We start from the raw sequence: 26684 nt of genomic DNA on the forward strand, positions 1-26684 counted from the left end.
TAAAAACCCACCCAGGCTGTGGCCCACAATAGAAACTGCCCCTTTAAACTCTGGATGTCGCTCTTTAAATAGTGCATGCAGCCTGTTGATCTCTGAGGCCACAGTGTCCACTATAGTCTGACAGTATGTGGGGCTGTTATAGAAAAACAGGTCCAGTAGAGTATCATTGGTGAAGTGTCTCAACCGACTAATACTGGGCAAAGTTATGCGCTGGATGTCCCTGATAAAAAAAAAGAAAATAGGTTACAGAAACTGGGTTATTGTTATGTTACCTAGATGTAGCATTTGACACATACTCATCCACCCCAGTTGCATCACCGTGTAGAGCACTGTGCCAATTCACAGGAAGAAACTCAACTCTCCCTATTTTGTCCTCCAGCTGAGCTCGTTTGTAATGAGAGGCCAGAAGGGACAGAGATGCACTCCTGAAATCATTAACTGAAAACACAACAATTTAGGCCATATACAATTAACTCACATATGTATTCAAATCATATGTACTTGTCATTTTTGCAACGCACCACACTGTATGATAGATCTGAAGCGTAGATCGCATGCAGGACCAATGCCATGAACCATAAAAACAAGATGGTCAACATTGTCTGGTTCACCTGAAAATATGTGTTTGAAATTAAACAAGCCAATAAACTATGAATACTTGTATGAATTCAAGTGAATACCCCATACCATCAGGTATTTCTACAGAAATGCTGTCTACGCCTCTCTTTACTGTTCTGGGTCGAGTGTTCTCTGATGGGGAGGACACCCACTCATCTTGTGCAAATATTGGTTGATATTGCATTATGAGCTAATTGTGAGAATAAAATAACATAATTAGCATAAACTAAGCACACCATATTAAAACAATGTCAGATTAACATACTTTAGGGTTGTGTATTATTACAGTTTCTCCTGTGGGAAACTCCAGCTTTTTTTTCCACTCATCTTTGGTTATTGCTTCCTTATAGGCATCCTTAAAATTAAAAAGGATCAAAACAAGTAAAGCAATACACTAAACATCAAGAGTTCATAAATTAAAGTAATTCTACCTCTAAACTCTGACTAAAGTCTTCAGAGTAGGGCATGAATCTGGTGTCTTTATCTCCTTTGTAGAACCAAGTGCAACGGCGGACCTCAGTGGGTGCTTGTTCCCAGTACACAGCAAAGCGCTTTCTCTCATTAATGTGCACATCATATCGCTCTCCATCCACAGCCACCAGTACTTCCTGACTACTCCCTAATGGAAACAAAAGGTAACATCTATTATGTATTAGATAGTAATATGTTATCAACATCATTGATATACATTATAACCATACTAAACAACATTTGGTTTATGGTCTGTAGGTGACGCAAGTCAATGGCCCTTAAGGAAGACACACATAGTAATATTATAGGGTATGCTGACACACTCTAACCAGAAATGTTCTATTGAACCACATCCTCCTTGTTGAGAGAGTGGTAACTATTTTATCATTGTAATCTATTGGCTATGGCTGGCATGGGGAATAATGGTGATAAAAATCAAATTGTGATCTCATCCCTGTGACAATCTGCTATTTATATTTTCCCACCCACCTTTCTGATTGGTTAGCTGTATTTAATCAGTTTAAACTTTCAGAAGAAGATTTAATCAACTTTGTGAAAGCAAGGGATTAAAACAAAATTGTAATCTGGCTCTAGGGACTTCATGATAATAGTAATATTTTTAGCCATCCCATCAATTAACTATTGTAAACACTTAATATGTAATATATGGCACTATAGAGTTTTTAGGCCATACTTGAGGTGACAACAATATGACTACTGGACAGCTGGATCAGTTAAGCACATCAGTGATGTATTTTCTAAGTTTTACATTTGGCACAGAAGATTTTTTTTTTGACAATGATGCTATCGGTGAAGGTGTGTGCAGCTTTGCTAAGCAGAAGGAATCCCAACAGCAGTGGATAGCACAATGACAAAAAGCAGAAGTACTTTAATTGGCACCAAACTGACAGGTACAGTGTAAACTTTCCTAACAATTATTTAAAATGGATGTTTTATTTTCCTTTTTCCACATTAAAATGGTGCAATGTTTTACTTACCAGTGTTGTAAGCAGACTCTAGTTTCACAGAGTCCACTAAGCTGAAGGGTTGCCAAGATGTGCTGTCATCAGCACGCCTACAGAAAAACCAGTGAGGCCGAACCTCCTGGTAGGGAGCAGGTGGTGCCTCCATGTCAAGCATCTCAAAAGAAGAAGTGGAGGATGGTGAAGCCTCATCTACAACAGGGGTCACCTGAAACAGAGTCAAAATAATTAGCACTTTATGATTCTAAAAAAAAAAAAAAAAGTTTGAAAATGTATTAAAATTTACACAATTCAGAGAAAAGTAGCAGTAACAGTTGTGTTAAACTCAAATGTGTAAAGCACATGCATATGCTCACACTGACCTTGTCTTCTGGTGATGTATCAGTGGTCTCAGACTGTGAGTTATTGTCCAATAAAATGGCTGTGCCTGGTGGGGCAGGTGGCTGCAGACCCCCGTCCTCATCGGGACAATCTGACATTAGCTTCAATTCCAGGCCACCGCCCCCTGCTCAGACTCTGAGGGACAAATTTGGCTGTTTGGAGATGGGAAAGGGCACAAGCATGTTATATTACACTCTAAACAATACTTTAGCTATATTTGATTTATTTGTGTTATGAGGCCTGTTTAAAATCCAACATAATGGCCATTATTGCAAGCATCAACTAACTTAGGTTCATACAACTATTGACAGCAGGTGACATAGAGCTTCCACACCCTCTGCATGATAATCTATTGTTGCCATAGAGTGCATACGTTTAATTGGTTTCGATAATAATATTAAGGTGTACTCGTTTATCTATAATGGCTTTCTTTATATAACTTCTCGTCTATAAAGCTACATACATCGGACTATGCTGTGCTTTGACATGACGGGGTCATGTTAGCAAGTTACAAAGCTAAGATGGCAAATAAGCTACAAAGTTACCTGACCTAAATAAACTTCACTGTGCACAATTAACATTTATGTACTATGCAGTAAACGTACCTACTGCTTCACTATGAACGAAGTTAAACTGGAGAAGTTGACATCGCTGTTTGTGTTTAGCTTGCTCTGCGTTAGCTAACGAAGGACAGCCCCCACCTCCTGTCAGAGTGTGGTGTGTTCAAGTGTTATGGAAAATACACAATTCAACATGATTGACTTAATATCTTAATAAATAATACATGTATATTTTAAAGTATACATAGAATGATAAAAAAAATTATAATCAAATCAATGTTTAATCAAAAGATGATGAATAATTTAACTACTTATTTAACATAACATAGGTCGTGCGAGCTGCTTCAGTCCCGCCTACTACTAGCTACCTAAAGTAATGAATATATAATTAGGAGTTGTGACGATTTAAAAATGTTTTGCAAGCTAAATTAATCTGCTGACTTGATAGTTTACACTATTACATTGGACATACAATTAGCTTAGTCATAAAGTAACATCTAGACTTCTGCAGCTAAACTCAACATGATTCTTGCTATGAGATAGAAATATGCCAAGGTAAGTGAAAAGGGTATGCAAGTTTAAACCTCTGGATATTATTGTAGCACGTGCACACACCCCTTAGAAAAATGTTTATAAGCAAAGGTAAAGCAAGCAAGCAATTAAAAGATTAAATGCCCATTAGCCCATTTTTAGTCTTTTGTAGAGACCTTCAGCCTTACATTAGAATTATACTCTACAAGTAATATAGCTCAAAACAAAACTGAATCATTGGACTGCATTTTTTTGTAGTTTCTAAGCACTTGGGGGTGGGGCATGTGCAGGAGTGGAGCTTGCCAAGAGAAGGAAGACTACTGCTTTAGACACACCCAGTCCAACAAAGTGAGAGACCAACACAGAATAATGAGCTTGTGTGGAGCAATAAGAGGGTGTGGCTTTTTACACACAGAGAGCAGATAAGCTACGTTTGCCTAGCATAGAGGGGCAGGAGTCACAGTCCTGAGCAGGGAGCAGTAACTAACTCTGCTACATACTTCTGCTCTCTTCACAGTTTTCCTGGTATTCCCCGGAAGCCATAACAACTTGTACAGTCTAGGCAGAGAAGGAAACTTGAGAAATTCCAACACGAAGACATGAAGGACAAAGTCAGGAGAGGAGGAGGCAGAAGTCAGGCCAAGAATGGTAAGAAATGCATTTTCTCTCTATCCCTGACTCTCCTCCTATTTGCTGCAATCCTTTATCTGCCACCTCCCTCACAGCATAATATGAAAGAGAGTGGGAGACGTCACACTACTGGGTATAGCCTATTTTATGCTTTTCCCAACTTCACAACAACTAGGTACCAGCAATTTCAGTAAATAATTAACAAGTAATATTTCTTTAACTTCAGATAGCTGCTGCTACCAGTTGTGCACTGACAGACTACCTCTACTAGAACCACTTGAAAAACACCTAAAACCAACAATTTAATCTATCTACTGTATATATCATAAAAATACCCACCTAAAAGTATGTGTAGCATTGTCAGTGGTGTTTACCATTTCAGTAAAAACACAACTGGTTTAACAATGTACCTCAGGTATTTCCTAGATTCCGTTGCCAAATCAACTACTGGCTGCAGAAAACAATGCTGTATTCTTAGTAGTAGTAACTTGCTCCAATAAATGCACAGAGAATCTGCAGAGAGGAGGGATCTTTCTTTAGCCAATCACAAACAGAATCCTTTTGGGTGTCTTCCAGAGGTTAACTAGTCCCAGAGTGACAGCAAGAATTAAGGAATTACAGTGCAAACAATACTATACTACCACAAATAATTAAACATAGTAGTCATGCAGGTGTACTATCCATGCTTCACTGACAAACTATAGTTTATGTGTTTAAGAGGCTCAACATGCCCGCGCAGGGTGTGGCTGTCCCTTCACCCTGATGACATGAAGGCCAGTAGGCAAATTCAACAGGTTAAGTCACACTACAGGTTGAGGAACACGCTGAGTCCTGCTTAACTGATGAATCTTCATAGCTAAAATAAAGACACACCCACTTTCACTAAACTCTGCATAGTTCATAAGTCACCTTTGGGCACTCTCCCATAGAACCTCATGTCAAGATTTTTTGCGATTAGTATATTTAGTATATATTTACATCATAAGTTTTTAATGGCCTTTTAATTATCTTTTTAAACTGGGAGGATTTATTGTATAATGACCAACCAAAACATAAATGCACCACCTCACAAGCTATTGAATGCGATTGTTTGTGTTTTTTCTTGTACCAGATGACACAAGCTCTACCAGTACAGATCTGAAAAAAGATGAGGACACTTTCTCTGTAAAAATACAGGGGGCAGGAGTGGAGCAGTTTGAACTGCAGGTAAGACTTGCATTTCAGTTTAGGCAGACCATAGCCATGCAATGAACATGCCTGTGTTTAATTCTTGGTAATTCTTTGTAGGTGCATGGATTCTGGCTGGTTCAAGATGCCATAATGACTTTGCTTTCAAGGGATGAAGTGTTTCCACGTTCAAATCTGTCCCTGTCTCTCGCTGGAGCAACTCTTGACCCCGTCTCACAAATGCAAAATCTTAAAGGATTCAAACCTGGATCTATTCTTCGTCTAACTGAAGGTACATTGCAGTTACACATTACAATGGAGCTACCATAATTCTTATATTGTAAAATATAAAAGACCAACAAAAAAGATGCAATTTCATAATGTTTCATAAGTAGCAACATGACTGAGTGGTCCAAACGCTCCCCCATAGCTGAATTACCTGAAATTGAAACACTTAGTCTTTAACTTAGTTAAAGAGTTGTTAACTCTCCCTGAGACTTCATGTAGGCTTTATTGTCAAGTGTTTTCTTACTACAACAAAATTAATCTAGTCACAAAAATTATTTTGTGAGATTTAAGCAATTACATTATTCATGACAAAATATCTGTACAGTTTGTGAGATGAGTATTATGAAAGAAATCCAAATAGTTCGACCTGAATATTGTTTGCCAGCTATAGTAATGATGCAAACACTTTTTGCCTCAATAGAAAGAAGTTAATTTGTGCTGAGAGAGAAGATTTAGAATTTCTGCCAGTTTTGGATTCATGTAGATATGTCCAGTAATGACCTTAAATCAGGACACATCTGCATTGTAACAGTTGTACTAAGCTGTATTCATTTTTTAATATACAAGTTTAAAAATGTATCTTTTCCTTGCATATTCCTAGAGCCATATACTGCTCACTCAGCTCGACTCCACTTGTCTCGTGTACTTGAACTACTGAGAACATCTGCACCTCAGGACGCACTGCGAGAAGGACGCTCGCCGAGTATTTTGGACACCATCACACAAAGTCATACACAAGGTGAGTACTCGTATGGCATGGTCAGATAATACTTTACTTACTATCAAAATAAATAAATAATTTGATACATTTCACCTTTCTTGTACAGACACAAGTTTACAAAATGGAAAGAACCTCAAACGCTCTTTAAGTAATACAAAAACAGAAGTAACAAATCAAGACAACACTCCTGAGTATTTACTCCCTGGTTCTCATGAAAGACCTCTGATGGCTCTGCTACCAAATAGCTCACAACCAGAGGTAAATTCATGAGATTTGAATAATTGTGAAGATGATTATAAAATAACTTATCATTTGCCACATTAGGCTCCTAGCTGTGTGAGGGACCTGAGCCTCAGCTGCTGGAATCCTCCTCCAGGACACAGAAAGATGCAGGGAGACTTCCTGTACATTACCGTGGTAACAATAGAGGGACGGCACTATGACATTACCTCCTGTCCAAAAGGCTTTTTTCTCAATAGGTATCAGTTACTTTATTTAAGCATTAACTCAATAGCAGAAGTTCTTGTGTGCTTGCCTTATCGTATGCTTCTAATTTTCAAACCACAATATTATTTAATATAGTCTACAAACAGTTTTCATGTGTCTTAATTTCAGGTCTACAGAAGAAGTGTTTGATCCCCGTCCAGCACAGTCAACTCCAGTCTGCCACTGTTTCACTGACCTTCTCTGTCACCTCAGCCCCGCATTCAAACAAGCATTTACCATTCTCAAAAACAAGTGAGATAAATGTGTTAGATCAGTTGATATGAATCAGTTGTATCCTAATGATAGGTGTAATAAAGTAGCTTTCTGTCCTTCAGGTTTCACTTGCCCCCACTTGAGGCCTTGCCCACCCCTTATCACACTCTGAGCTGGTTGGGGCCGCCCTGCTCCTCTCGCGTTCATAAAAACACATTTAGCAGACTTGGTGTGGATGAACAGCCAGCACAGGTTACTTTAAACACAAACTCACAAATTGTGATAATAGATGTGCCCCTGACAGAACCAGGGGAGTGTCTGACACATCTTTCATTGTTTAAAGGCTCCTGACTGGAATGAAGAGTTACAAGCAGCCAGAGACCTTCCCCAAGGAAGCCTGGAGGAGAGACTGCAAAGAGACAAAGCTCTGCTACAGGTATCAACAAACACTACGGCCATCCTTTCCTTTAGACTTCTGTCAGGGCACTGGTAACTCTATAGTAATTAGAGCCCGACCGATATATCGGTTGGCCGATATTATCGGCTGATATTGGCAACTTTAGGCATATCAGCTATCGGCCGATATGCTTGCTGATAGGGGCCGATATTTCACGTGGGCATGTTATACCTCGTTATAAAGCTTAGACTCTCTACATTCTGTTCATTTAGTCCAATTTACAGACAGATAAATGTCCTAATATGCGGCTCCACATCAGTATTTATCTACGGAGTCATTTGTCTGTGTGTGTCAGTACTGTCCCTGAACACACCACAGAGTAGCGTCACTCACATGTGTTTGTTTACACTCGCAGATACAGATCCAAACACTGAGATTATATTCTTTTTACGGACAATCGGTTGAGTCTGGATTAAAAGGACATTTATTAGTGCAGATTTGTGATGTGAGGAGGAGCCTGTAGTATGAGCGGTGAGTGTTGGAAATATGTCGACTCTGAAGCTAGTTTTTGTCATTTGTTATGGGTTAGCTGCTGTAGCTCCCGCACATAAACAGACTGTTTTCTATTGGTCTGTTCTAAAGTGACTATATTGGCCGTATATTTGCTACTGGACCTGCACTGATATGTAAATGAGCTGTGAATAGAGGTGTGAATTATGACATTTGCGCATATAATTAATTACCGCGGTGCGCACGTATTTACGGCTAAAGGCTAATAGCGCTACTTTCTTTACTAGTTATGGGTCCGTCGCGAACGAAATGACTCTTAGAACCGGCTCTTTGAAGGGAACGACGGGAGCCTGATCCTTATTGGGAGCCGTGTTTTCTCTTTCTCTCACTTTTTTTTCTCTTCACGCCGCGTGCAGATTCGCGGTTTGACAGCGGCTAAAAACGAAACTTTGAGAAATTTGCGTGTACGTAGGATTAAAAAAAAAAAAAAAAAAAAAAAAAAACGAGCATATTTGACTGTAGTTTAGCATAAAATAAATAAGTCCCGGTTTAGTCCTTTTTCAGTCCTGGTTTAGACCTGGTTCAGTCCTGATTCAGTCCTGCTTTAGACGTGCTTTAGTCCTGCTTGCAACAAAACAATCCGAAGAGCCACTTAGGAGCCAAAAGAACCAACAGCTTTTAGTGAGCCGAGCCAAAAGAGCCGGTTCTCTAAAAAGAACTGGAATACCCATCACTAGTGTCTAGAATGTGATGCAAAAATGCCATTAAGTCAACCTACTGTCTGTAAATATGATGTAAAGAGGCAGAATAACAATAAATGTTGCCTAAATAAACCCAATTTAAAATCCACCAGAGCCAAACCTAAGTTTTTTAAACAATTCAACATTTACAGTGAATTTTTACATCACTAAATATATCGGTGATTATATCGGCTATCGGCAGCTCCAACTTCCATTATATTGGTTTCATATCGGCCACAGCAAAATCCATATCGGTCGGGCTCTAATAGTAATCTCACATAAGTGACAGCTTTCACTAAAGCTTATTATCTTTTATGTTCAGGATTGTTTGTTATGTTCAGTGCAAAAACTGATCTGCATCTAAATAACTCTTTTTATCCCTGTCTAGAACAGGATCATGTGTGCCGTACTTAAAATAGTAGATAAAATACAATTTAAATAAAATGCATATCCATTCAATATTTTTTTCCTTAACTGACAGGTCAACAGTGCGTTTGTCAGAGCTGTGACTCGGGGAGCAGAAAATATCATAGATGGTTTTGTGGAACCTGTCAATGGAAATCCTGAGGACCCAGCATTCCTGTGGGACGGTCTGTTTATGAGCCAAGGAGCTGCAAGTGATGTGTTTGGTGGAGAAAGAGGTCGGAGGTAAGAAAGAATAAAACAGTTCAACTGCATATATACAACTGTGTTGCTGTGATGTCTCAACCTGTAGTTTTTGTCCTGTAGAGCGGCTCAGAGACTGGAGCTGAAGGGGGTCCAGTCCTACAGTGACATAGAGGGGCCTAAGGGGCTGCACACTCTGCCCACAGCGGTGGTGGACTACAGAGGGGTGCGTCTTTCTGCTCAGGGCCTGGCTCCAGGAATAGAAGGCTCAGAGCAAGACCAGGAAGCACCTCCAGCATCAAGGTATAATTCACCACACTATAATTTACAAAGCAGAATAAATACCTTTTTACTAACATGTGTATCCATTATGGCTAACAGAGGCCTTCTGTATGGAGTGAATGCTGGACCCCAAGAATCCCCTCAGCGCAGACGTCTACTTGAACACTTAGCACAAGCAGCCAAAGCTCTCTCCATTCAAAGACATGTCATTGTGTCTCCCAAAGGAAATGTGGTGCCACTCTTCACATCCATTGATGCACAGGGGCTTGTAGGAGCTGATCGGAGGTTTTATGTGCTTGACGTCTTTAGAAGCTTCCCCGCTGATGCCAACTTTTGTCCAGAAGCAGATAAAGAAAAGGAGGGTGTTCTTGCTGAAGATATAGACCAAGAAAATTGTCAAGATGAAGTTAAAACAGCTTTTTGGCCTGACAATTACTGTTCAGACACTGGATTTCCAAAGTCTTTTCCTCATGGGCTCTGTAGACTAAGACCAGAGTTGCTCCAGACATTTATTCAGCACAAGTAAGTTTCAGTCTTGACAGGATGACATGGCAATAAACATGTTTTTGGTCTCACTATATACTTAATTTTATGTATTTAATTTAGACATAATCAGTTCAGTCAGATTGTGAGAGAGAAGCTTGATGAAAATGGGGGTTTTGAAGAGTGTGCGGCAGCAGGTAAGCGGTCCTAAACACTACTACAGTAATGTATTTTGCTTGAAGATAAAAACTTATAATTTTTTTTCTTATGATAGGTGACTCTCGGTCTACAAATGCTGTCAAAGAAGCTTGTAAAGAAGTGGGTTCAGTCAGTGATATTATTTTTGAGATGCGCTTCAATCCAAGTATTTACGCCCCAGGTATGGACTGTGAAATATGCAGTTACTCACAAATATATTCTTTGTTTATTTGCTGTGCTTTGACCTCTTTCAACTTAGGGGTGAAATTCCCTCGTACTGAAAATGCATCAACAAATCTGCAGAGGAGGTTACTGCAGGAGGCATCAGCCTTCATAATCACACATCAGATCCCTGCTTTTGTAAGTCTAATATTAAACAGATAAAATTATATATAATTTTGTATTTATTGTATCTTGTTTGTGCAAATAGGTGGATTATTGTTTAGAAAATAATGAAGTTCCAGTTGATGGTGCTTCCTTGAAAAAGGCCCTACACCATAAAGGAATCAACCTTCGCTATTTGGGTCATGTGGTTAAGGCTATCAACCAATCGGAAGACAAGGAGAGACTAAGGCACATACTGGTACAGTGCAGATTCTTCATTGCATGTGTGTGAATTACACATGTGGAATTTAACATCAATTAACCATTTCTCTTTTTTATTTGTGTCATCAGAGGACAGCAATCAGTGAAATCTTTATACGCTCAACAAAAAGAATATTCAACAGCTTTGTGCAGGTACTTAGTGACATTTGCTTTTGACCTTTTTTACTTTTGCTGTTATTACCTGGAGCAAAGTGTGAGCAGCAGGTGAAAGCTCTTGACTTGAATAGGAATGTATAAAAGCCTGGGGCCTTGTCTGTGCAGGGTGTGGATGTGTCAAGTCTCTCTGCAGCTGTCAGTCACTTCCTGTGCTGCCTGTTGGTCCCACACTACACACCTGCTTCCATTGGGGACGACATGAAAAAGAAATCACGACGAAGGGGCCGTGGGGCTGGGCCCTCTGAGAGCACACCTTGGAGCACTCTGACAGCAGCGGAACTCTGGAACATGGTGTGCCAGGATGCAGCCGAGACATATGGCATCTCTGACATACTAGGGTATGGCATGGGACGTTTACATGTCTTTTATAAATCTCTATGCAAGAAAAGAATCTTTAATTTGGTTATATTTGTTACAGCACTGGCCCAAGCCACCTGGTTGAGCAGTATGGCCTTCAGAAACTGTCTCTGCTTAGGGAGTTTTGTTTGAAGACTGGAGTACAGGTGATAATATGCTATTCATTGTAACAACTTAAATATTCTATAACTGTGGCAATATACACAACTGAATTCATTTATATATTTGAATATCATCTTCTTGCTCAATAGTTGAGGCTTAAAGATTATTTCCTGGACAACCAAAACAAAGCTCCACTCAATCCAGATGATATTCTTAACATCTTCCCTGTTGTAAAGCACCTCCACATGCCGATTGTAGATGCATCAAAGGCTTTTCGCACAGCCCAGATCTCATTACAGAAAGGTACAATTTCATTTTGTCGGTTTATTCCTCTGACAACATTTTTATTAATTGAACGTTGTACCAATCATTGCAGGTCTCTTGGATCAAGCTTATGAGCAGCTGAAAGAAGCTACCTACTTATATGGCCGGGTATGTGATGATCTTCATCCTGAGGCATGTTACTGTCACAGTGTTCTTGCCAGAGTGGCTTTCCTCAAGGGCAAGTCAGCAGAGGTATGTGGTATAAGCACACACTAAAACACAATGTTAAGTTTTCTTTAGAGAAAAATGCATTCACTTTTATGCTGCAGGCTCGTAGTATTCAACTAAAAGCAGTAGTTATCAGTGAAAGAGTGGTTGGTTTTGACCATCCAGACACTATCCAGCAATATGTGAGTATTTTTATTTGTATCCTGTGAGATTACACTAGGTCTGTCTGACATGTACATGCTTGTATTTTATATGTAGGCACTTTTAGCTGTGTACATGCATGCTGGAGGAGAGACGGCACTGGCTCAGAAATGCCTGCTAAGAGCACGTCTTCTAATGCTCACAGTCCATGGAGAGGATCACCCTTACACTGCTGCATTAGATGTGGGTTTACATAATCTCCTGTCACGGTTTGATCAAATATATGTTATAATATATTATACAACAAATGGTATTATCTTGCAGAGTTGTCTGGGGCTAGTGATGACAGGGAGTCAGTCAGAGCAATACCTTAAGAATGCACTCAAGCTCAACATATCCTTCTTTGGAGCCACTAATCTGAACACGGCTCTCAGGTATGTTTTTATCTAAAAACACCTCTAAATACAAGCATTTTATGAATAACATTTTCTTTTGTAGCCAGCACCTCTTGGCCCAGTTCATGTGCAGCAAAGGTGACTATAGAAGTGCTATGGCACATGAAAAAGAAGCGCTTTCAGCATTTACCTCTATGGTCTGTATTTGATGTTGTACAAAAGATTTGACGATCTACTTGTGAGCAAAATATTAAAAGTAATCCTCTCTCTGTACAGTTTGGAGAAGATCATGCTCAGACTCGCTGCAGCACAGAGTTTCTGGGCACCATAACCAAACAAGCTGTATGGGTGGAGAGGTCTATCAGACAAGCTGGACCTGATTGTTTTGAGCAAACAGTAGAGGTACATTTTAGTATTAAATTCAACAGTTCAATTTCCACTGTATCAATTGCGTATCATTTTTAATAAAAAGGATAAATGGAAATGGAGAAGATCAAAAGGGTGTAAATATATTATGCATCTAGTACTAGTATTTTTTACAAATATTTGGATTCTATTTCAGATTTTTTTTTTTTTTTAATAGCATTTGAGATAAGTATCTGCAAAATATTTTTTAATAGTCATGTTTATAACAATTACAAAAATTCACATTTAACCCTACCATTAACTTAACTTTCCTTAGTGTCTCACTCCGACAGCTGAAACGATTTTGGAGCAGATGGTTCTGGTCACAGGAATCAGAAAGATTGTGGAGAGGTAAACTTTTGAATCATGAATGACAATGGCAAATCTGCTGCAGGGATGAATTTGAATGCCCTTAGGCAGGATTCCTTTTTTGAAATCTTTATTTTTCAGTGACAGGTTCCAGGAGTATAAGCTGAAACATAAGGAAAGAAAAGCTGCAGTGGCGAAAGAAGTAATTGAAAGTTTACTTTCAAAGGCCAGCACTTCAGAGAAAGCCAGCAAAGACGAGAAACAGACCATAAACCAAGAAAAAGAAAGCACAAACAAGGCTGCGAACAGTGAGGACATAGAAGCTGAAGAAAAAAAAGCAAGTGATAATGAGCCATTTGGTGAGACAAATGATGTGGATTCAATTAGTAGTGACACAGGTGATGCAGGTGGATCCGATTCACCAACAGATGAAGAGACCAAAGATAAACAAGAGGCTGACGGTTTAAACGGAGAAATCAATGAAGCCACTGAGACCGTTGCAAATCCGTCGGTTCTCAAGGCCATGACTTGGGCTGATGTTGTCTCAAAGCCAGTTGTAGCAAATGGACCAGTGGGCAATGTCCCAGTGGTTAATGGGGGCTTAGAGATGGCCCAAAACAGTGAGCCTGAGGAATAAAAAATGAGGGCACAGAAAGTATGACAGCTGTCCAAGATATCCAATTGTGTTTTGATTCCCAAAAGAATGAAGAAAACAAACCACAGGTGTTAGAAGACAAGTATTACTGCTCAGAAGATGGTGTTCGTATAAAAAGGCTTTTACTTCAATAAACTTTTTACTTTTTTGGAAAGAGAGCAATGTTTATTTTCCAGCATCACATAAGATTCAAAACATTATTCATGAATCTATATAGTGTAGCATATTAGTAGACATTTTAATTCCCTCATAGGCTCTTTACACTTAAGTGCATTTTATTTTGCATTCACATCCCTCTATATATGACACATGCTCTTAAGATAAAAAGTGTAAAATGATAACAAGTGGGACCAGCCCATTTTTTAATAATGTAAAATACATGACTAGTAATTTACAATATTATCTCTGTTGGTCCTTGCATACAATCTCTAAATCAGCACAGTGTTCATATTGTGGCTCTGGTGTGTTTACCCAAGTGGACTCTGAAAGTTCATTTAAACTACCAGTAGGGAAGGTAATGACTGCAGTATCACTGAAGACGTCGATCATGTGGGATGGACAAGGAAGCAGGCTCTCCTTACACACAGCTGTTATCTGGCTAATGTAACTGTAATCCCGGTTAAATTCTCTATCAATTGTTCTGTAAAAAAAAAAAGTTAGGTAACATTTTAGTTGTTGAATTAATAAATTAATAACACAGTAACACACCTTTCCTTCATACTACAGAAACTGTTTCCGATAATAATGATTTCAGTCAGACAGTGTTTACTCCAGTTTTTCCACAGAAGGTTGTTGTAAAGGGCTTTCCCACAGTGCATCAAGTAAAAAATGGTTGGTTTATCGACTTGCCGCTTTCCTTCCTGCAAGAAAATTAAGTCATGAATAACTTTATATATATATATATATATATATATGGTAAATGGTCACATTTTTCTATAGCGCCTTTCCACCTCCAAGGCACTCAAAGCGCTTTACAACAAGGAACCACTCACCCATTCACACACACATTCACACACCAGTGTACGCAGACACTGTGGGCAAGGTGGGTTAAGTGTCTTGCCCAAGGACACAACGGCAGCATTCATCTGTGGGAGCTGGAATCACACCAGCAAACCTGTGGGTCAGTGGATCTAACTGCTCAACCTGTGATGTTTATGTCGCAAGCTGGATTCGAACCGCCAACCTTTAGATCAGTGGGCGAATGCTCTACCAACTGCTACTGCCGCCCATATATATATATATATGGGCGGCAGTAGCTCAGTTGGTAGAGCATTCGCCCACTGATCTAAAATTAACTGCATAAACAACAGAAAACTCCTACCTCATTCTCTGTCAACACAGTCAGTCCGATTCTTTTTAAAACATCTTTCTCCCCAGAAGAAAACACAGGATCAAAGACCAAGCAGTCACTTAGTTCAATCTAGAGAAAGTATAATTATATAATATATAATAAATTACACAAATTGACTCTTGTGAGCTTTAAGACATATTAGAACATCATAAAAAACATACCTGGAGTTGTGTTTTGTTTCATTCACAGATTTTGAATAAGCCTTCATTATTAGTCAACATCTTAGAAGCTCAAAAACCTTGTGATGTGTCATGTGATGGCATGAAGTGGTAGTTAACAGCTTTGTTCAGTAGATTGGTAATTAAAGTCAAGGTGTATGGAGTTTTAAAACACAGCAGAGCACTTCCTGTATTACCACATCACAAGGTAAAGAGAAGAGAAGAACTCAGCCTAAATATGCAGGGTTTGTGTGTTAAACGTGTTATTGAAACAAAACAAAACTCTGGGTATATTTTTGATGAGGAAACATTATAACAGATTAGACAATAGTGTAACCTGGGGCCTTTAAGAGCAGTATGAAATATGAACATTTCAATACATTAAAAATTTATTTCACCTTCAATGCACCTAAAAGCAGCAGTAACATGGCCAGCTGGTAACGTGCAGATACACAAGAGGAGAAGGATCCCAGCCCATAACACACGCACTGCATTTGCCCAGGAGATGAGCAATAAAGGTCATGGTTAGCCACCTGAGCGTCCCTGATCTTCTCTTGAAATTGTTGAATTCCCAATGCTGCCATTAGCAACTCGTCTATGTGCAAATAAACATAACATTAGTAAAAAAAAAAAAACCAAAAAACAATAATACCCTTCAACAGTGTCTTGGAAACCTCCCATCTTCAAAAATATTTGTCTCTGCAACCATACAATGGAAAATGCTCTCACCTTTCCATTTCTCGTAAAAGGCTTCACATGTTAAATCAGAGCTAGAAGATAAAGATATTTTCGTCAGATTAATCTAATTTCGCATGCCCATCGTTTGATCAAACTCGTACACTGTTTGCCTGAGTCGTTTTTCAATCTTGTCAACGTCCAGATGTTCCTGAATGTTTGGGTCGTCTGAAGACACTTGAAGCTTCATCTTTTCAAATTTACCTTTGCGTCGCCGAGCCACCTGCCACCCCTCACTGTCTCCAGACATTTTTACAAATTACATAAACATAAGCAGAATAGAAATCATGCATATATTGGAATTGTGCACATGAGAGGCGCTAGATTCACTTGGGATTGTTTTGACTGCAACACAAAAGTTTAACTTCCGGTATCAAATACATTTTATACATAAATGGATTAATAGTACAAGTACAAGTTTGTGTAATTTAATGTACATTATATGTTTGTTTATTCATTTATATAAGTATAATATTAGTTTCAAATTTATGACTTTTTTTTTTTCACCCGGAAACACTTGTGCTTTGGAAAGCGGTGCGCCATTTGAGGAACAACTCTCTGGTATTTACTGGATAATTGATCTTTTTTTAGCCTTTGTGACAAGTTATTCATATTGACTGAAACAGGTTTGGTATTTTACATAATCCTTAATAGGTAATATTTAAATACTGGTTCATATAGTTTACGGTGACTGTTTTACTCTTAATTCGGTACATGGCAACAGCGTCTCCTGTACGTAGCCTTGTCGTTCTTGTACATTGCTCCATTAAAACACAATAATAGCAAAGATAAAACCACATAGTTGTACATGAATTTTTAGTTCTGTGCAAACATCAACTAATCTCATTTAACCTAATTTGTAAATTACTTTGATCGTACATTAGATGTCTATGTCACATCTGTATGGACGGAGAGGGGACGAGGAGGACGATGGGGTAGAAGTCGAGAGTTTTGAAGTGACAGAATGGGACCTGGCCAACGAGTTTAACCCTGACCGCCGCAGAACGAGGCCCACTAAGGAACAAGCTACCTACGGCATTTGGGCTGACAGAGACTCTGATGAGGATGAAAGACCCAGCTTTGGAGGCAAAAGGTAAGCAAATAAATAAAAGAAAATATACTTGTAAACATAAAGTATGTACTTAAGCATGTAATATATTTGTTCTCCCAGGTCTAAAGACTATACTGCTCCAGTAAACTTTGTGAGTGCTGGTTTGAGAAAGACTGCTACTGAGGAAAAACAAAAGGAAAAAGAGGAAGATGGATCTGATGACTCTGAAGATGACTCCCCCTCAGTCAAGCCTCCTCCTCGTGGCGGTGCACCCAAAAAACTTCAGATGGTAAAGTTTTTATAGGCACCCGACTGAACAGAACACAGAAGTTGTTATCCTACAGGTTTGAGTGTAAATAAATATTATGCTTTTAGGGAAATTTTCGAGGAAACCAGTTCCAGCGGTTTGCAGGTCAATCTGGACAAGGAATCGGCAGCTGGGAAAAACACACAAAAGGGATTGGACAAAAACTTTTGCAAAAAATGGGTTATCAACCTGGCAAAGGCTTGGGTAAAAATGCACAAGGTAAGCACACAACAAGAGACTGTTGATAATTTGTTTGATAATAATATGTTAATATAATGTTTCATGGAGGGAAAATTATATATATTTTCCTTTTATAGGTATTGTAAACCCTATTGAGGCCAAGGTTCGTAAAGGCAAAGGAGCAGTCGGTGCATATGGTACGGAACGAACCCAACAAAGTCTTCAAGACTTTCCAACTGTGGATTCAGATGAAGAGGAAGAAAAAGTATAGTGTAATATAGTATCAGTATTTAACTGATTTGCCGGGAGCCAATTAAATCCCACTGAAAACCTGTATTTTCAGGAGTTTCAGAAGGAACTGGGACAGTGGCGCAAAGATGCAAGCAGTGCGACTAAGAAGAAACCCAAGTACTCATACCGAACAGTGGATGAGCTCAAGGCTACAGGCAAACTGGCAGGGCGAAGTACTGTTGCGTCAGCGGGAGAGTTGGCACAGGTGAAGGTAAGCCTTGGGTAGAACAATTTCATTTTCTTATCAATGCTTAAATCTAAATAGTTGTAAATATATTCAGCTTGATCTTTTGTTTATTTGTAGGTAATTGATATGACTGGCAGAGAGCAGAAAGTGTATTACAGTTACAGTCAGATGTCCAATAAACACAGTGTTCCTGATGAAGAGCCACTAACTGCAGCCACACGGGATCAGAAAGGATCTGGATTTGCGCTCCCTGAGCTTGAACATAACCTCCAACTGCTCATTGACCTCACTGAACAGAACATATTGCAGGTATGAAAATGTAATCCTAGTACTCTGTATTAGTTTATATGTTTTAAATGTTTAATTTTTTTCGTTTTAAAATGTCTTTCTTTTTCTACAAGTCTGCAAGGCGCCTTCAGCATGAAAAAGATATGGTCACAACCTTAAATCATGAATCAAAAACCTTGCAATCCAGATTGGAAACAGAGCAGAGGGCAATACAGAGAATGGAGGCAGTCTTGACATTAGTGGAGCGTTTTCCATCAGGGGAGACTGCACCGGGAGAGGGTCCAACTTTGCATGTAGGCATACACAAAACCCATTTTTAAAACCTAACTACTAAGACTAACAGAATAACATGTGTTATATTTAATTGATTGTATGTTTTTTTTTTTTATATATATATTAGGAGTGTGCTCAAATTTTTGAAACATTACAAACTGACTTTTTTGAGGAATATAAATCCATGGGACTAGCTGATCTTGCCATTGCTATTCATCCATTGCTGAAAGAGAAACTTCATTCTTGGGACCCATTAAAAGTAAATTGTTTTGTCATTTTTTTCATATGAAATTTTAATTATTATTTTATATGGATTATATATTAATTGATTTAGAAATTGCTATGGATTTCTAATATTCTTATTGGGTCATTCCACGCCATTTTATCAAATTTCCAGAAAATCTCACACATTATGTTTTTTAAAAATTTAGAAAAAATTACCAGCTGTCCCTTGCTATCATGTACCAACCCTGTGAAATTTTAGCCATTTTCGATCAATACTTCTTAAGTTATTTTATGAGGAGGGTATGTGTCAATTTATGGGCCCAAAATGCACGTCATTTTTTTCTCGGCCATTTTCACAGGTCGATATCTCCGTAAGTATCACACATAGAGGGCTGAAATTTTGTAGGCTTGTAAGTCCTCTACTGTGTTCTAATAACATCCATTGGAAGTTTGGTATCTCAACTCATTGTCATTTTATATGAACTTAAAAATGAAAAAAAAAAAAAACTTGTTAATTTTCGTGGCGTACCATTTTTAGCCCTCACTAAATGAGCTGTAACTTAAAAAGTATTGATCGAAAATGACTAAAACTTTACAGGGTTGATACATGATAGTAAGGGACTATTTGGTAATTTTTTCAAATTTTTTTTTAGATCAAAGTGTGTGGGCCATTTGTTGAAATGGCGTGGAATGACCCTATTATCCATTTTAAATTATGTAAAATGTGATCATTTCAGGATAGCACTTACTGTCTTGAAGACATTGGACAATGGAGAGCTATTCTTGAAACAAGAAACATTCACTCCAGCACCCCAGATTCAAACATGGATCCATACCACAGGTAAAGCAGCTGGCATGATGTAATAAACAGTCATTGACTCAGAGGTTTTTTACACCATATGTTAATTATGTAGGTTGTTATGGGAAGTATGGATCCCTGTGATGAGGACGTGTGTGTCAAAATGGCAACCTCGCAATGTTGGCCCAATGGTCGACTGTATTGAAGTGTGGGCACCCCTCCTTCCCCAGTGGCTCCTTGATTATGTCCTGGAACAACTAATATTACCCCACCTGCAGAGAGAGGTGAAAAAACAGTTTGTGTAAAAACATGTACAAAAATATTGATGTACATTAACAAAAATGTAAATGTTTTCAGGTTGATAACTGGAACCCATTAACTGATACGGTGCCCATACATTCCTGGATCCATCCTTGGCTACCATTGCTGCAGTCACGTCTGGAGCCACTTTACCCTCCGATCAGAAGCAAACTGTCTAATGCTCTGCAGAGATGGCATCCTAGCGACGCATCGGCTCGTCTCATTCTACAGCCCTGGAAAGATGTCTTCACCCCAGGGGCATGGGAAGCCTTCATGGTGAAAAACATTATTCCTAAACTGGGTAAGCAATCGTAGTTGTAACAGTGGACAGTACAGGACTGCCTTTGTACAGATAATGATTTGACTATTTTCTTTAGCCTTGTGTTTAGAGGAGCTTGTCATTAACCCCCATCAGCAACAGATGGACCCATTTAATTGGGTCATAGTTTGGGAGGGCATGCTTTCACCTTCCAGTCTTGTGTCTTTACTGGACAAAAACTTCTTCCCAAAGTGGTTGCAGGTCTGTGATAATCTCTCATGATGTCTAATATCTTATAACCTTATAATCTTTTAACATAAGAAAATTATTTATTTTAATAGGTGCTATGTTCATGGTTGAGTAACAGTCCCAATTATGAAGAAATCACAAAGTGGTATCTTGGATGGAAAGGCATGTTCAGTGATGCCTTACTGACACAACCACCTATTAAGGAGAAATTTAATGAAGCTTTGGATATAATGAATCGAGCTGTCTCTTCAGGTGTGGGTTAGTATTTACTTATATAATATGATTGTAATTGTGGCCATACTGGCTTGTAAAAGCCTGATCCTGTAAGATCTCAGAAGCTAAGCAGGGCCGGGCGTGATTAGTACTTGGATGGGAGACCACTGGAAAAATCAGGTGCCACAGTGAGGAGCTAGTCGCAAAAACTGTCGTTGTGTCCTTAGGCAAGACACTTCACCTACAGTATGAAAGTATGAAAGTGGTGTGTGTGTGTGAGTGATGGTGGTCGGAGGCACCTATTGCGCCGATTGGCATGGCAGCCGCACTTCTGTCAGTCTGCCCCAGGGCAGCTGTGGCTACAATAGTAGCTTACCATCACCAGGTATAGAGTGAATGAATAATGCTGAATAATGCTCTGTGAAGTGTCTTTGTGACATATGTCTGTGAAAAGCACTATATAAAGGCTTACTTACAATGCAGTGCTTTTAATCACTGAGCTAGCTATCTAAAATGTCTCAGTAATGTAAACGTGCCTTGATATCATATTGTTGTCTGTTTATTCACAGGTGTGTACATGCAGCCTGGTGCAAGAGAAAATATTGCATACCTTACACAGACAGAGAGACGGAAGGACTTCCAGTACGAAGCGTTGCAAGAGCGCAGAGATGCTGAGAGTGTAGCTACCAGAGGTTTCAGCACCAGTGGGCCAACAAACTTCAAAGACCTTGTACAGGCCAAAGCAGAAGAAAACAACATAGTGTTTATGCCTCTTGTAGCCAAGCGCCATCTGGGCAAACAACTGTATACTTTTGGACGAATTGTCATATACATAGACAGAGGGGTTGTGTTTGTGCAAGGTGAAAAAACGTGGGTGCCCACATCATTACAGAGTCTTATAGATATGGCTAAGTGAGAATAGTCAGCTATAAGATAGATAAATAGCATAAATGTGCAAAACATATCTTTCTTGTGTAAAAGTTTTAACATTCTGTGAAAGTGAAAATAAATGTTTTAATAATGTTTATAAATGGTTTGATTTAGTATTATTTATTAATGTCATAACATTTTACATTGCAAGGTTTTTGTGGGGTGGATGTCTGTAGTTTAATTTCCAATAATCAAGAATAAGATATTAGACATTAGTAATTTTCACATTCTCCCAAATACCATAGAAATAAGAAATATATTGCACAACTAGTCTAAAAACACGTGGCCAGCAGATGGCGCACGCTTACATGACCTGTGAACGGGGCCCTCTTGACTCTGCAGAGCTTCCGTCCACCACGGAGTAGAGCAGCGCGCAGTAGTCCATTGCGAACTGATCGCTAATCTGTTTGTGATTGCTCCAGAAATGTTTTAATGGACTTTTGATCAAAAAAGGTGAGTGTTGTGCCTACAGATCTTCGGCTAGTAATGATACCCGTTTTTCAGCAATCATAATGTTGGCGATAATTACCATTCTGTGGATGTATGGATGCTACATTGTTAGCTAGGCTATAGATTGAATGTCTTCTATATGTATTATTAGATCTATTCTCCAAATCTCCAGAAAGCCAATATGTCATCAGACTTGAAGAAGCGAAAATCTAAGGTCGTCCGCAGTGAAGGAGGGACACCAGAAACGAAACGCGGACGTACCGAAGGAGAACAGCAGGTTTGTAATGCACACAAGCGTCTCATTAAGTGTTCTGTTTGTGCATTTTGCTACCCAGCAGTTGATGTTCCAAACACATGTGTTAAGAAATACTTAAACATCATTTAGGATGTTCGTATTTACAATGAGGAGGTGGAGCTGGACAGTAGAGACCCTGAACAGGACTATGCTCAGTACAAAGAATCTTGTGAAAGCTTGTCTACACTCATGGCAGAGATCCAAGAGCTGAAAGCCAATGGAGCCAAAGAAGGGGTACGTAAGACACAATGATGATCATAGTGTTAATATGTTTGGCTATTTTGATTTTTTGAGGTTATAATAAAATTATTATCTAATGATAGTCTCCTGAGGTTGAACAGAGACGTATGCAAAGCTGTATTCATTTTATGAACTTGAAAAAACTCAATCGACTTGCTCACATGCGACTGAAGAGAGGCCGAGACCAGACTCATGAGGTAATGCTTCTATAAATATTATCTGCTTGTTGTAATTGTAAATGTTGAGTTTTATTTGTTTTTTTCCCACAGGCTAAACAGAAAGTAGATGTCCTTCACCTTCAGTTGCAGAATCTCCTTTATGAAGTTATGCATCTTCAGAAGGAGATAAGCAAGTGTTTGGAGTTCAAGTAAGAAAAGAGTCTTCTCAAATTAAAATATGTCAATATTTCCTCATGTACAGTTTACAGCAATGGTAATGAGCATATTTTTATAGGTCGAAACATGAGGAGATTGATTTGGTGACTGAGGATGTGTTCTACGAAGAGGCCCCACCAGAAATTTCAAGGCCACACCTCACAAGTAATGACCAGCATCAACTCACATTAGCACGCTTGGATTGGGAACTGGAGCAAAGAAAAAGGTATAGAAAAGCCACATGGATTCATAGTTTGATACTTCATGGTTGGTGAAGATTTGAAAGATTTTATTTTATTTAGACTGGCAGAGAAATACAAGGAATCACTAACTACAAAGGAGAAGATTCAAAAGAGCATTGAAGTGAAGAAGGAACATTTGGCAAGCTTGCAGCCTGGACTCAATGCCATTATGCAGGTCTTTATAAAACCATGGTGCTATGCTTGACAACTCAATTTTAAAATGGCAATTCTAGCTAACAAATAATACATTGATTAATTTACATATATATTTGTAGCTACTTCACTTTATTGCTACTGAAGCGATTCTTTCTTTTGTTCATTTCATAGGCCTCACTCCCAGTGCAGGAGTTTCTGTCAATGCCTTTTGAACAGACTCAGAAACAGACAGAGATTGCACGGCACCTGCCTCCACCTCTCTATGTCCTCTTTGTCCAAGCCAATGCATATGGCCAAGCCTGCGGTGTGTTGTCTGTGAATACTTATCACACTTATCACACTTTTCACAGTTTTTGAAACATGTATTGGATTTTTTCCTCTTAGATAACAACCTTTCTGTCTCCATCAATGGGGATGTGGATGAGGCCAAAGCCCTTTCTAAACCCCCTGAAGATTCTCAAGGTAAATTCTTGACAAACTTGCTTTCAATGAATTCCATTCATAATCTCTTTAATAATTCTCTTTTTCTGCACATCTGTGTTTTTTTGTTCAGATGATGAAAGTGATTCAGATGCAGAAGAGGAGCAGGAGAAAACTGTAAGCGGAGCTTTGTACTTGTATATGTATTAGACGGCTTTGGACTAGTCAGACATTATATTCTGTAAAGAATTGCTTCCATGGCATTTTAGCACATCAGTATACTTTGTAAGATCATTTATGTTCAATTTTTGTCATTTCCATTCTTGTTCATTGTTTATTTATAGAAGAGGAGAAGAGCCACAACCGGTGGTCAGCTAGAAGAGAAAAGACGGGAGATGCTGAAACGACATCCTCTCTCTGTTTGCATTGATCTCAAGTGTAAAGGTATTACTTTGATGACACTGCAAAGATGCTGTTCTAGCTTTTTTTCCTTTTTGTTGAGATTTGATCTCAGAAAGGTGCATGCGTCTGGGTTGTAGTTCCTGTCATATGAGTACAATGTTGTAAAGTAGTAATTGGATACTTCAATAGATAATATGTAAAAAGCTACATAAAATAACCTTCTGTTTACTACCATTCCATCTTAAGAGGAAAAAGTGATAGATTACATGAAGATCTGCAATGCAGGTGTAACTCTATCTAAACCGGTAAAAACAGGAGAGGGTGAACTGTTGCTGCAGTTAATTTGCAGTGTAAGCATTTTTTAGTCTTTTTATAACTTCTGTCTGTGTTTGTACTTCTTAGCATCTGTCTTATTTGTTCTGCTGCCATTGCAATCAGTTTAGTGCAATTGTTAAAGCAATTGTTGAGCCTTGTATAGTTTCAGTTACAAATTGCCACTATAATCATGTTGGGAAAGTGGAAAATCATTAATGATCATGTCCTGTGTGTCCAGTGCTGCTCACAGTAGCTGCACTCTTATTGCTGTGCAATGCTCTGCCAGCTAAAGTCTTCCCACTGGGACTTTCACTGCCCAAATCAATAAAGAGCAAGTTGCTATTCATTTAAAGAACAATTGATTGTTTTATCACTGTGTTATGCATTTATCTCCACAGATGGCAGTGTCCTTCATCTTTACTTTTTTTACCTGATGAATCTAAATATAATGACTGTAAAGACCAAAGTTACAACACCCACAGACCTCAGCACAGCCATCAGTGCAGGGTATGTATTTATTTATTTATTTATTTTCAGTTGTCACCTTTTATTTTTTCATAAATTACTGAAAGTAGTTATTTTCTACAGAGAACTGTTGAGATCAGACACACTCCTCAGCTGTCTCTATGTTGGGGACCAGGGTGGGGAAACACCAAATCCAGCCAATCGCTACCAGTTTGACAAAGTCGGGTAAGTTCCTGTATAAATGATTACATCAAGAACTTAGTGTTCTTCTTAGAGTTCTCATAACACTCTTTTGTTGTAGGATTGTTTCTTTTGTAGACTATGTTGATGAACTGGGTCATCCCTATATGTGGGTGCAAAATCTAGGTGGATTACATTTTCCCAGTGACGGTTCAGAGGTAGGTGATCTTAACCAAATTCTTCATTTCATTTGTGTAAGCATATGAACAGTTGTGTTTCTTGTTGGCAGAGTGTGTGTGTGGGCAGTTCTTTGAGCGCTAGCCACATGGAAGCCACCATGAAGTTTCTGAGAGCACGGGTCCAGTCCCGCTTGGCTCTGCAAAAACAATTTGCATCTTTAGGTAACATCTTAACACATGTGTATATATATTATATTTGTAGTAATTCTGTTTTTACGTTCCCAGAACACAGTATTATTCCAGTTTCAATTGAGTGCCAAAACCTTGTACCGGCAAAGATTATTACTCGTTTAGCTCGCTGGACCACCATTGCCTATCAAGACTATTTGGTATGTACAGGGATCATGATCTAATTAGCTTTTAATTGTAATGCAGATTTTTATTATTATCTTTTCTTTTTTTTTTTTTAAATACAGGAATTTCCTTATACAAAACATGTGACTGAAGCTGGCCTGGCAAAAGATACTGACCTGTACTTCATGGGTGTAGTTGAGAGGGGCACTGCTCGTCTTCACGCCGCGGTGGTGATGAGTCCACGCTATCCAGAAATTGCCCCACTCTTCTCTCTGTCGCTCAACTGGAAGGGAGAACGTACTGGACGCACAGATGACAACTTAAGAGTATGACAGGTCTTTTAAGATCACTATTACGCCTATGTTTAGTTAATTTTTTTAATATATCCCTTTCGATTTCAGGCAATAGAAAGTGAGGTGAATATGTTCAAACATGAGCTGCAGGGCCCTCGTCCAGGTTACCAACTCTTCACCAACCAGATGGCTCGCCTGTGCATGTGTCTGGATGTGTATTTGGAGACAGAGGGGCAAGATGATAGTGTGGAGGGGCCAAGAGAGTTTCCACGTGAAAAGATGTGTCTCCGAACTGTCAGGTACTAAAGCAAATGTGTGTAATGTGTGAAAACATTACATTTCCTGCTTCTGAAGAGTCACTTATTTTTCATTTCAGGGGCCCCAATCGTCTGAAACCATTCAAGTACAATCATCCTCAAGGTTTCTTCAGTCATCGCTAAACCCATTAACAATTCTGTTTGATAACCTCTAAGTATACCTTTGTTATTAATAGCATATAGAAACGACCACTTTTAAGTCTTTGTACCAGAGAATAAATATTTTTTGACAATGTCTGTGTCATGTCCTAAGTTCTGGTTATTACATTTTTTCTACGGATATGTGTGCATGAATACAGAAGTGACAGTGGGTGTGTGCAGCT

At 38.9% G+C, this 26684-nt stretch overlaps 5 protein-coding genes and 1 pseudogene across 13 annotated transcripts in view; 4 read left to right on the forward strand and 2 right to left on the reverse strand.

Annotated features, from left to right (window-relative positions):
- The window catches only part of ddhd2 (DDHD domain containing 2), a 6506-nt gene extending 3356 nt beyond the window's left edge, over positions 1-3150 (reverse strand). Inside the window, exons 1-9 of the mRNA XM_020920917.2 lie at positions 3063-3150; positions 2435-2605; positions 2088-2280; positions 1050-1237; positions 884-973; positions 688-808; positions 522-611; positions 297-438; positions 12-220 (exon numbers count right to left, since the gene is read on the reverse strand). Coding sequence (XP_020776576.1) covers positions 12-220; positions 297-438; positions 522-611; positions 688-808; positions 884-973; positions 1050-1237; positions 2088-2280; positions 2435-2551 — 1150 coding nt within the window. The 5' untranslated portion in view covers positions 2552-2605; positions 3063-3150. The remainder of the gene's footprint in view (positions 1-11; positions 221-296; positions 439-521; positions 612-687; positions 809-883; positions 974-1049; positions 1238-2087; positions 2281-2434; positions 2606-3062) is intronic.
- Positions 3151-3907: 757 nt separating this feature from the next.
- On the forward strand, positions 3908-14037 carry si:ch211-166a6.5 (clustered mitochondria protein homolog). Its single transcript, XM_020920909.2, has 28 exons — positions 3908-4192; positions 5286-5380; positions 5462-5633; positions 6231-6368; positions 6457-6608; positions 6675-6829; positions 6966-7088; positions 7172-7301; positions 7393-7485; positions 9178-9344; positions 9426-9605; positions 9684-10106; positions 10191-10264; positions 10342-10446; positions 10525-10625; positions 10696-10848; positions 10941-11003; positions 11133-11365; positions 11446-11530; positions 11636-11789; positions 11863-12002; positions 12080-12160; positions 12237-12362; positions 12444-12553; positions 12618-12711; positions 12791-12916; positions 13197-13270; positions 13370-14037. The coding sequence occupies exons 1-28, from the start codon at positions 4144-4146 to the stop codon at positions 13863-13865; spliced, it is 4092 nt and encodes a 1363-aa protein (XP_020776568.1). The 5' UTR covers positions 3908-4143; the 3' UTR covers positions 13866-14037.
- srrd (SRR1 domain containing) lies at positions 14020-16479 on the reverse strand. 5 transcript variants are annotated; one of them, XM_055161695.1, is made up of 7 exons: positions 16232-16479; positions 16122-16162; positions 15926-15987; positions 15205-15303; positions 14876-14977; positions 14592-14743; positions 14020-14523 (listed from the first exon to the last, which is right to left on the reverse strand). In XM_055161695.1, exons 1-7 carry the CDS (start codon positions 16375-16377, stop codon positions 14283-14285), a joined length of 843 nt encoding a protein of 280 aa, XP_055017670.1. In that variant the 5' UTR covers positions 16378-16479; the 3' UTR covers positions 14020-14282. The 5 variants fall into 5 exon arrangements, with proteins under 5 accessions (XP_055017670.1, XP_055017669.1, XP_055017671.1 ...); XM_055161694.1 differs by having other exon boundaries at positions 15791-15987; XM_055161696.1 differs by having other exon boundaries at positions 15791-15987; positions 16332-16470.
- Positions 16480-16539: 60 nt separating this feature from the next.
- tfip11 (tuftelin interacting protein 11) lies at positions 16540-21780 on the forward strand. 3 transcript variants are annotated; one of them, XM_020920911.2, is made up of 15 exons: positions 16540-16688; positions 17012-17220; positions 17299-17467; positions 17554-17704; positions 17803-17930; positions 18009-18167; positions 18261-18452; positions 18545-18724; positions 18832-18963; positions 19667-19770; positions 19844-20012; positions 20086-20329; positions 20406-20548; positions 20629-20794; positions 21319-21780. In XM_020920911.2, exons 2-15 carry the CDS (start codon positions 17012-17014, stop codon positions 21663-21665), a joined length of 2493 nt encoding a protein of 830 aa, XP_020776570.1. In that variant the 5' UTR covers positions 16540-16688; the 3' UTR covers positions 21666-21780. The 3 variants fall into 3 exon arrangements, with proteins under 3 accessions (XP_020776570.1, XP_055017677.1, XP_020776571.1); XM_055161702.1 differs by having other exon boundaries at positions 20629-20788; XM_020920912.2 differs by having other exon boundaries at positions 16629-16753.
- LOC129411402 (5S ribosomal RNA) lies at positions 20824-20941 on the forward strand (annotated as a pseudogene).
- A 193-nt stretch (positions 21781-21973) lies between the features above and the next one.
- On the forward strand, positions 21974-26594 carry thoc5 (THO complex 5). Of its 3 annotated transcripts, none has more exons than XM_020920932.2 (19): positions 21974-22132; positions 22281-22406; positions 22515-22658; positions 22748-22861; positions 22934-23031; positions 23118-23264; positions 23341-23455; positions 23608-23740; positions 23821-23898; positions 23990-24033; positions 24201-24300; positions 24972-25080; positions 25162-25263; positions 25340-25436; positions 25508-25619; positions 25683-25786; positions 25874-26077; positions 26153-26343; positions 26421-26594. In XM_020920932.2, the coding sequence occupies exons 2-19, from the start codon at positions 22311-22313 to the stop codon at positions 26482-26484; spliced, it is 2052 nt and encodes a 683-aa protein (XP_020776591.1). In that variant the 5' UTR covers positions 21974-22132; positions 22281-22310; the 3' UTR covers positions 26485-26594. The 3 variants fall into 3 exon arrangements, with proteins under 3 accessions (XP_020776591.1, XP_055017679.1, XP_020776592.1); XM_020920933.2 differs by having other exon boundaries at positions 22005-22132; positions 22302-22406; XM_055161704.1 differs by lacking the exon at positions 26421-26594 and having other exon boundaries at positions 25874-26086; positions 26153-26287.
- Positions 26595-26684: the final 90 nt, after the last annotated feature.

This window comes from Boleophthalmus pectinirostris, unplaced genomic scaffold (assembly GCF_026225935.1).
Source record: "Boleophthalmus pectinirostris isolate CB_2022bp ecotype Guang Dong unplaced genomic scaffold, ASM2622593v1 HiC_scaffold_4, whole genome shotgun sequence".
Taxonomy (NCBI): domain Eukaryota; kingdom Metazoa; phylum Chordata; class Actinopteri; order Gobiiformes; family Gobiidae; genus Boleophthalmus; species Boleophthalmus pectinirostris.

Coding starts and splice junctions, on each gene's coding strand:
- thoc5 (XM_020920932.2), top strand. CDS start 22,311: ATGTCATCAGACTTGAAGAAGCGAAAATCTAAGGTCGTCCGCAGTGAA. Junction 25,437..25,507: donor TTCCCAGTGACGGTTCAGAG/GTAGGTGATCTT, acceptor TCTTGTTGGCAG/AGTGTGTGTGTGGGCAGTTC. Junction 26,078..26,152: donor GCACAGATGACAACTTAAGA/GTATGACAGGTC, acceptor TTTCGATTTCAG/GCAATAGAAAGTGAGGTGAA.
- srrd (XM_055161694.1), bottom strand. CDS start 16,377: ATGTCTGGAGACAGTGAGGGGTGGCAGGTGGCTCGGCGACGCAAAGGT. Junction 14,978..15,204: donor CTGTGTTGACAGAGAATGAG/GTAGGAGTTTTC, acceptor GTGTGATTCCAG/CTCCCACAGATGAATGCTGC. Junction 14,524..14,591: donor TTCTGTAGTATGAAGGAAAG/GTGTGTTACTGT, acceptor TTTTTTTTACAG/AACAATTGATAGAGAATTTA.
- tfip11 (XM_020920911.2), top strand. CDS start 17,012: ATGTCTATGTCACATCTGTATGGACGGAGAGGGGACGAGGAGGACGAT. Junction 18,453..18,544: donor CTGAACAGAACATATTGCAG/GTATGAAAATGT, acceptor TTTTTCTACAAG/TCTGCAAGGCGCCTTCAGCA. Junction 19,771..19,843: donor AACATGGATCCATACCACAG/GTAAAGCAGCTG, acceptor TTAATTATGTAG/GTTGTTATGGGAAGTATGGA.
- si:ch211-166a6.5 (XM_020920909.2), top strand. CDS start 4,144: ATGAAGGACAAAGTCAGGAGAGGAGGAGGCAGAAGTCAGGCCAAGAAT. Junction 5,634..6,230: donor TATTCTTCGTCTAACTGAAG/GTACATTGCAGT, acceptor GCATATTCCTAG/AGCCATATACTGCTCACTCA. Junction 12,917..13,196: donor GTTTTGAGCAAACAGTAGAG/GTACATTTTAGT, acceptor AACTTTCCTTAG/TGTCTCACTCCGACAGCTGA.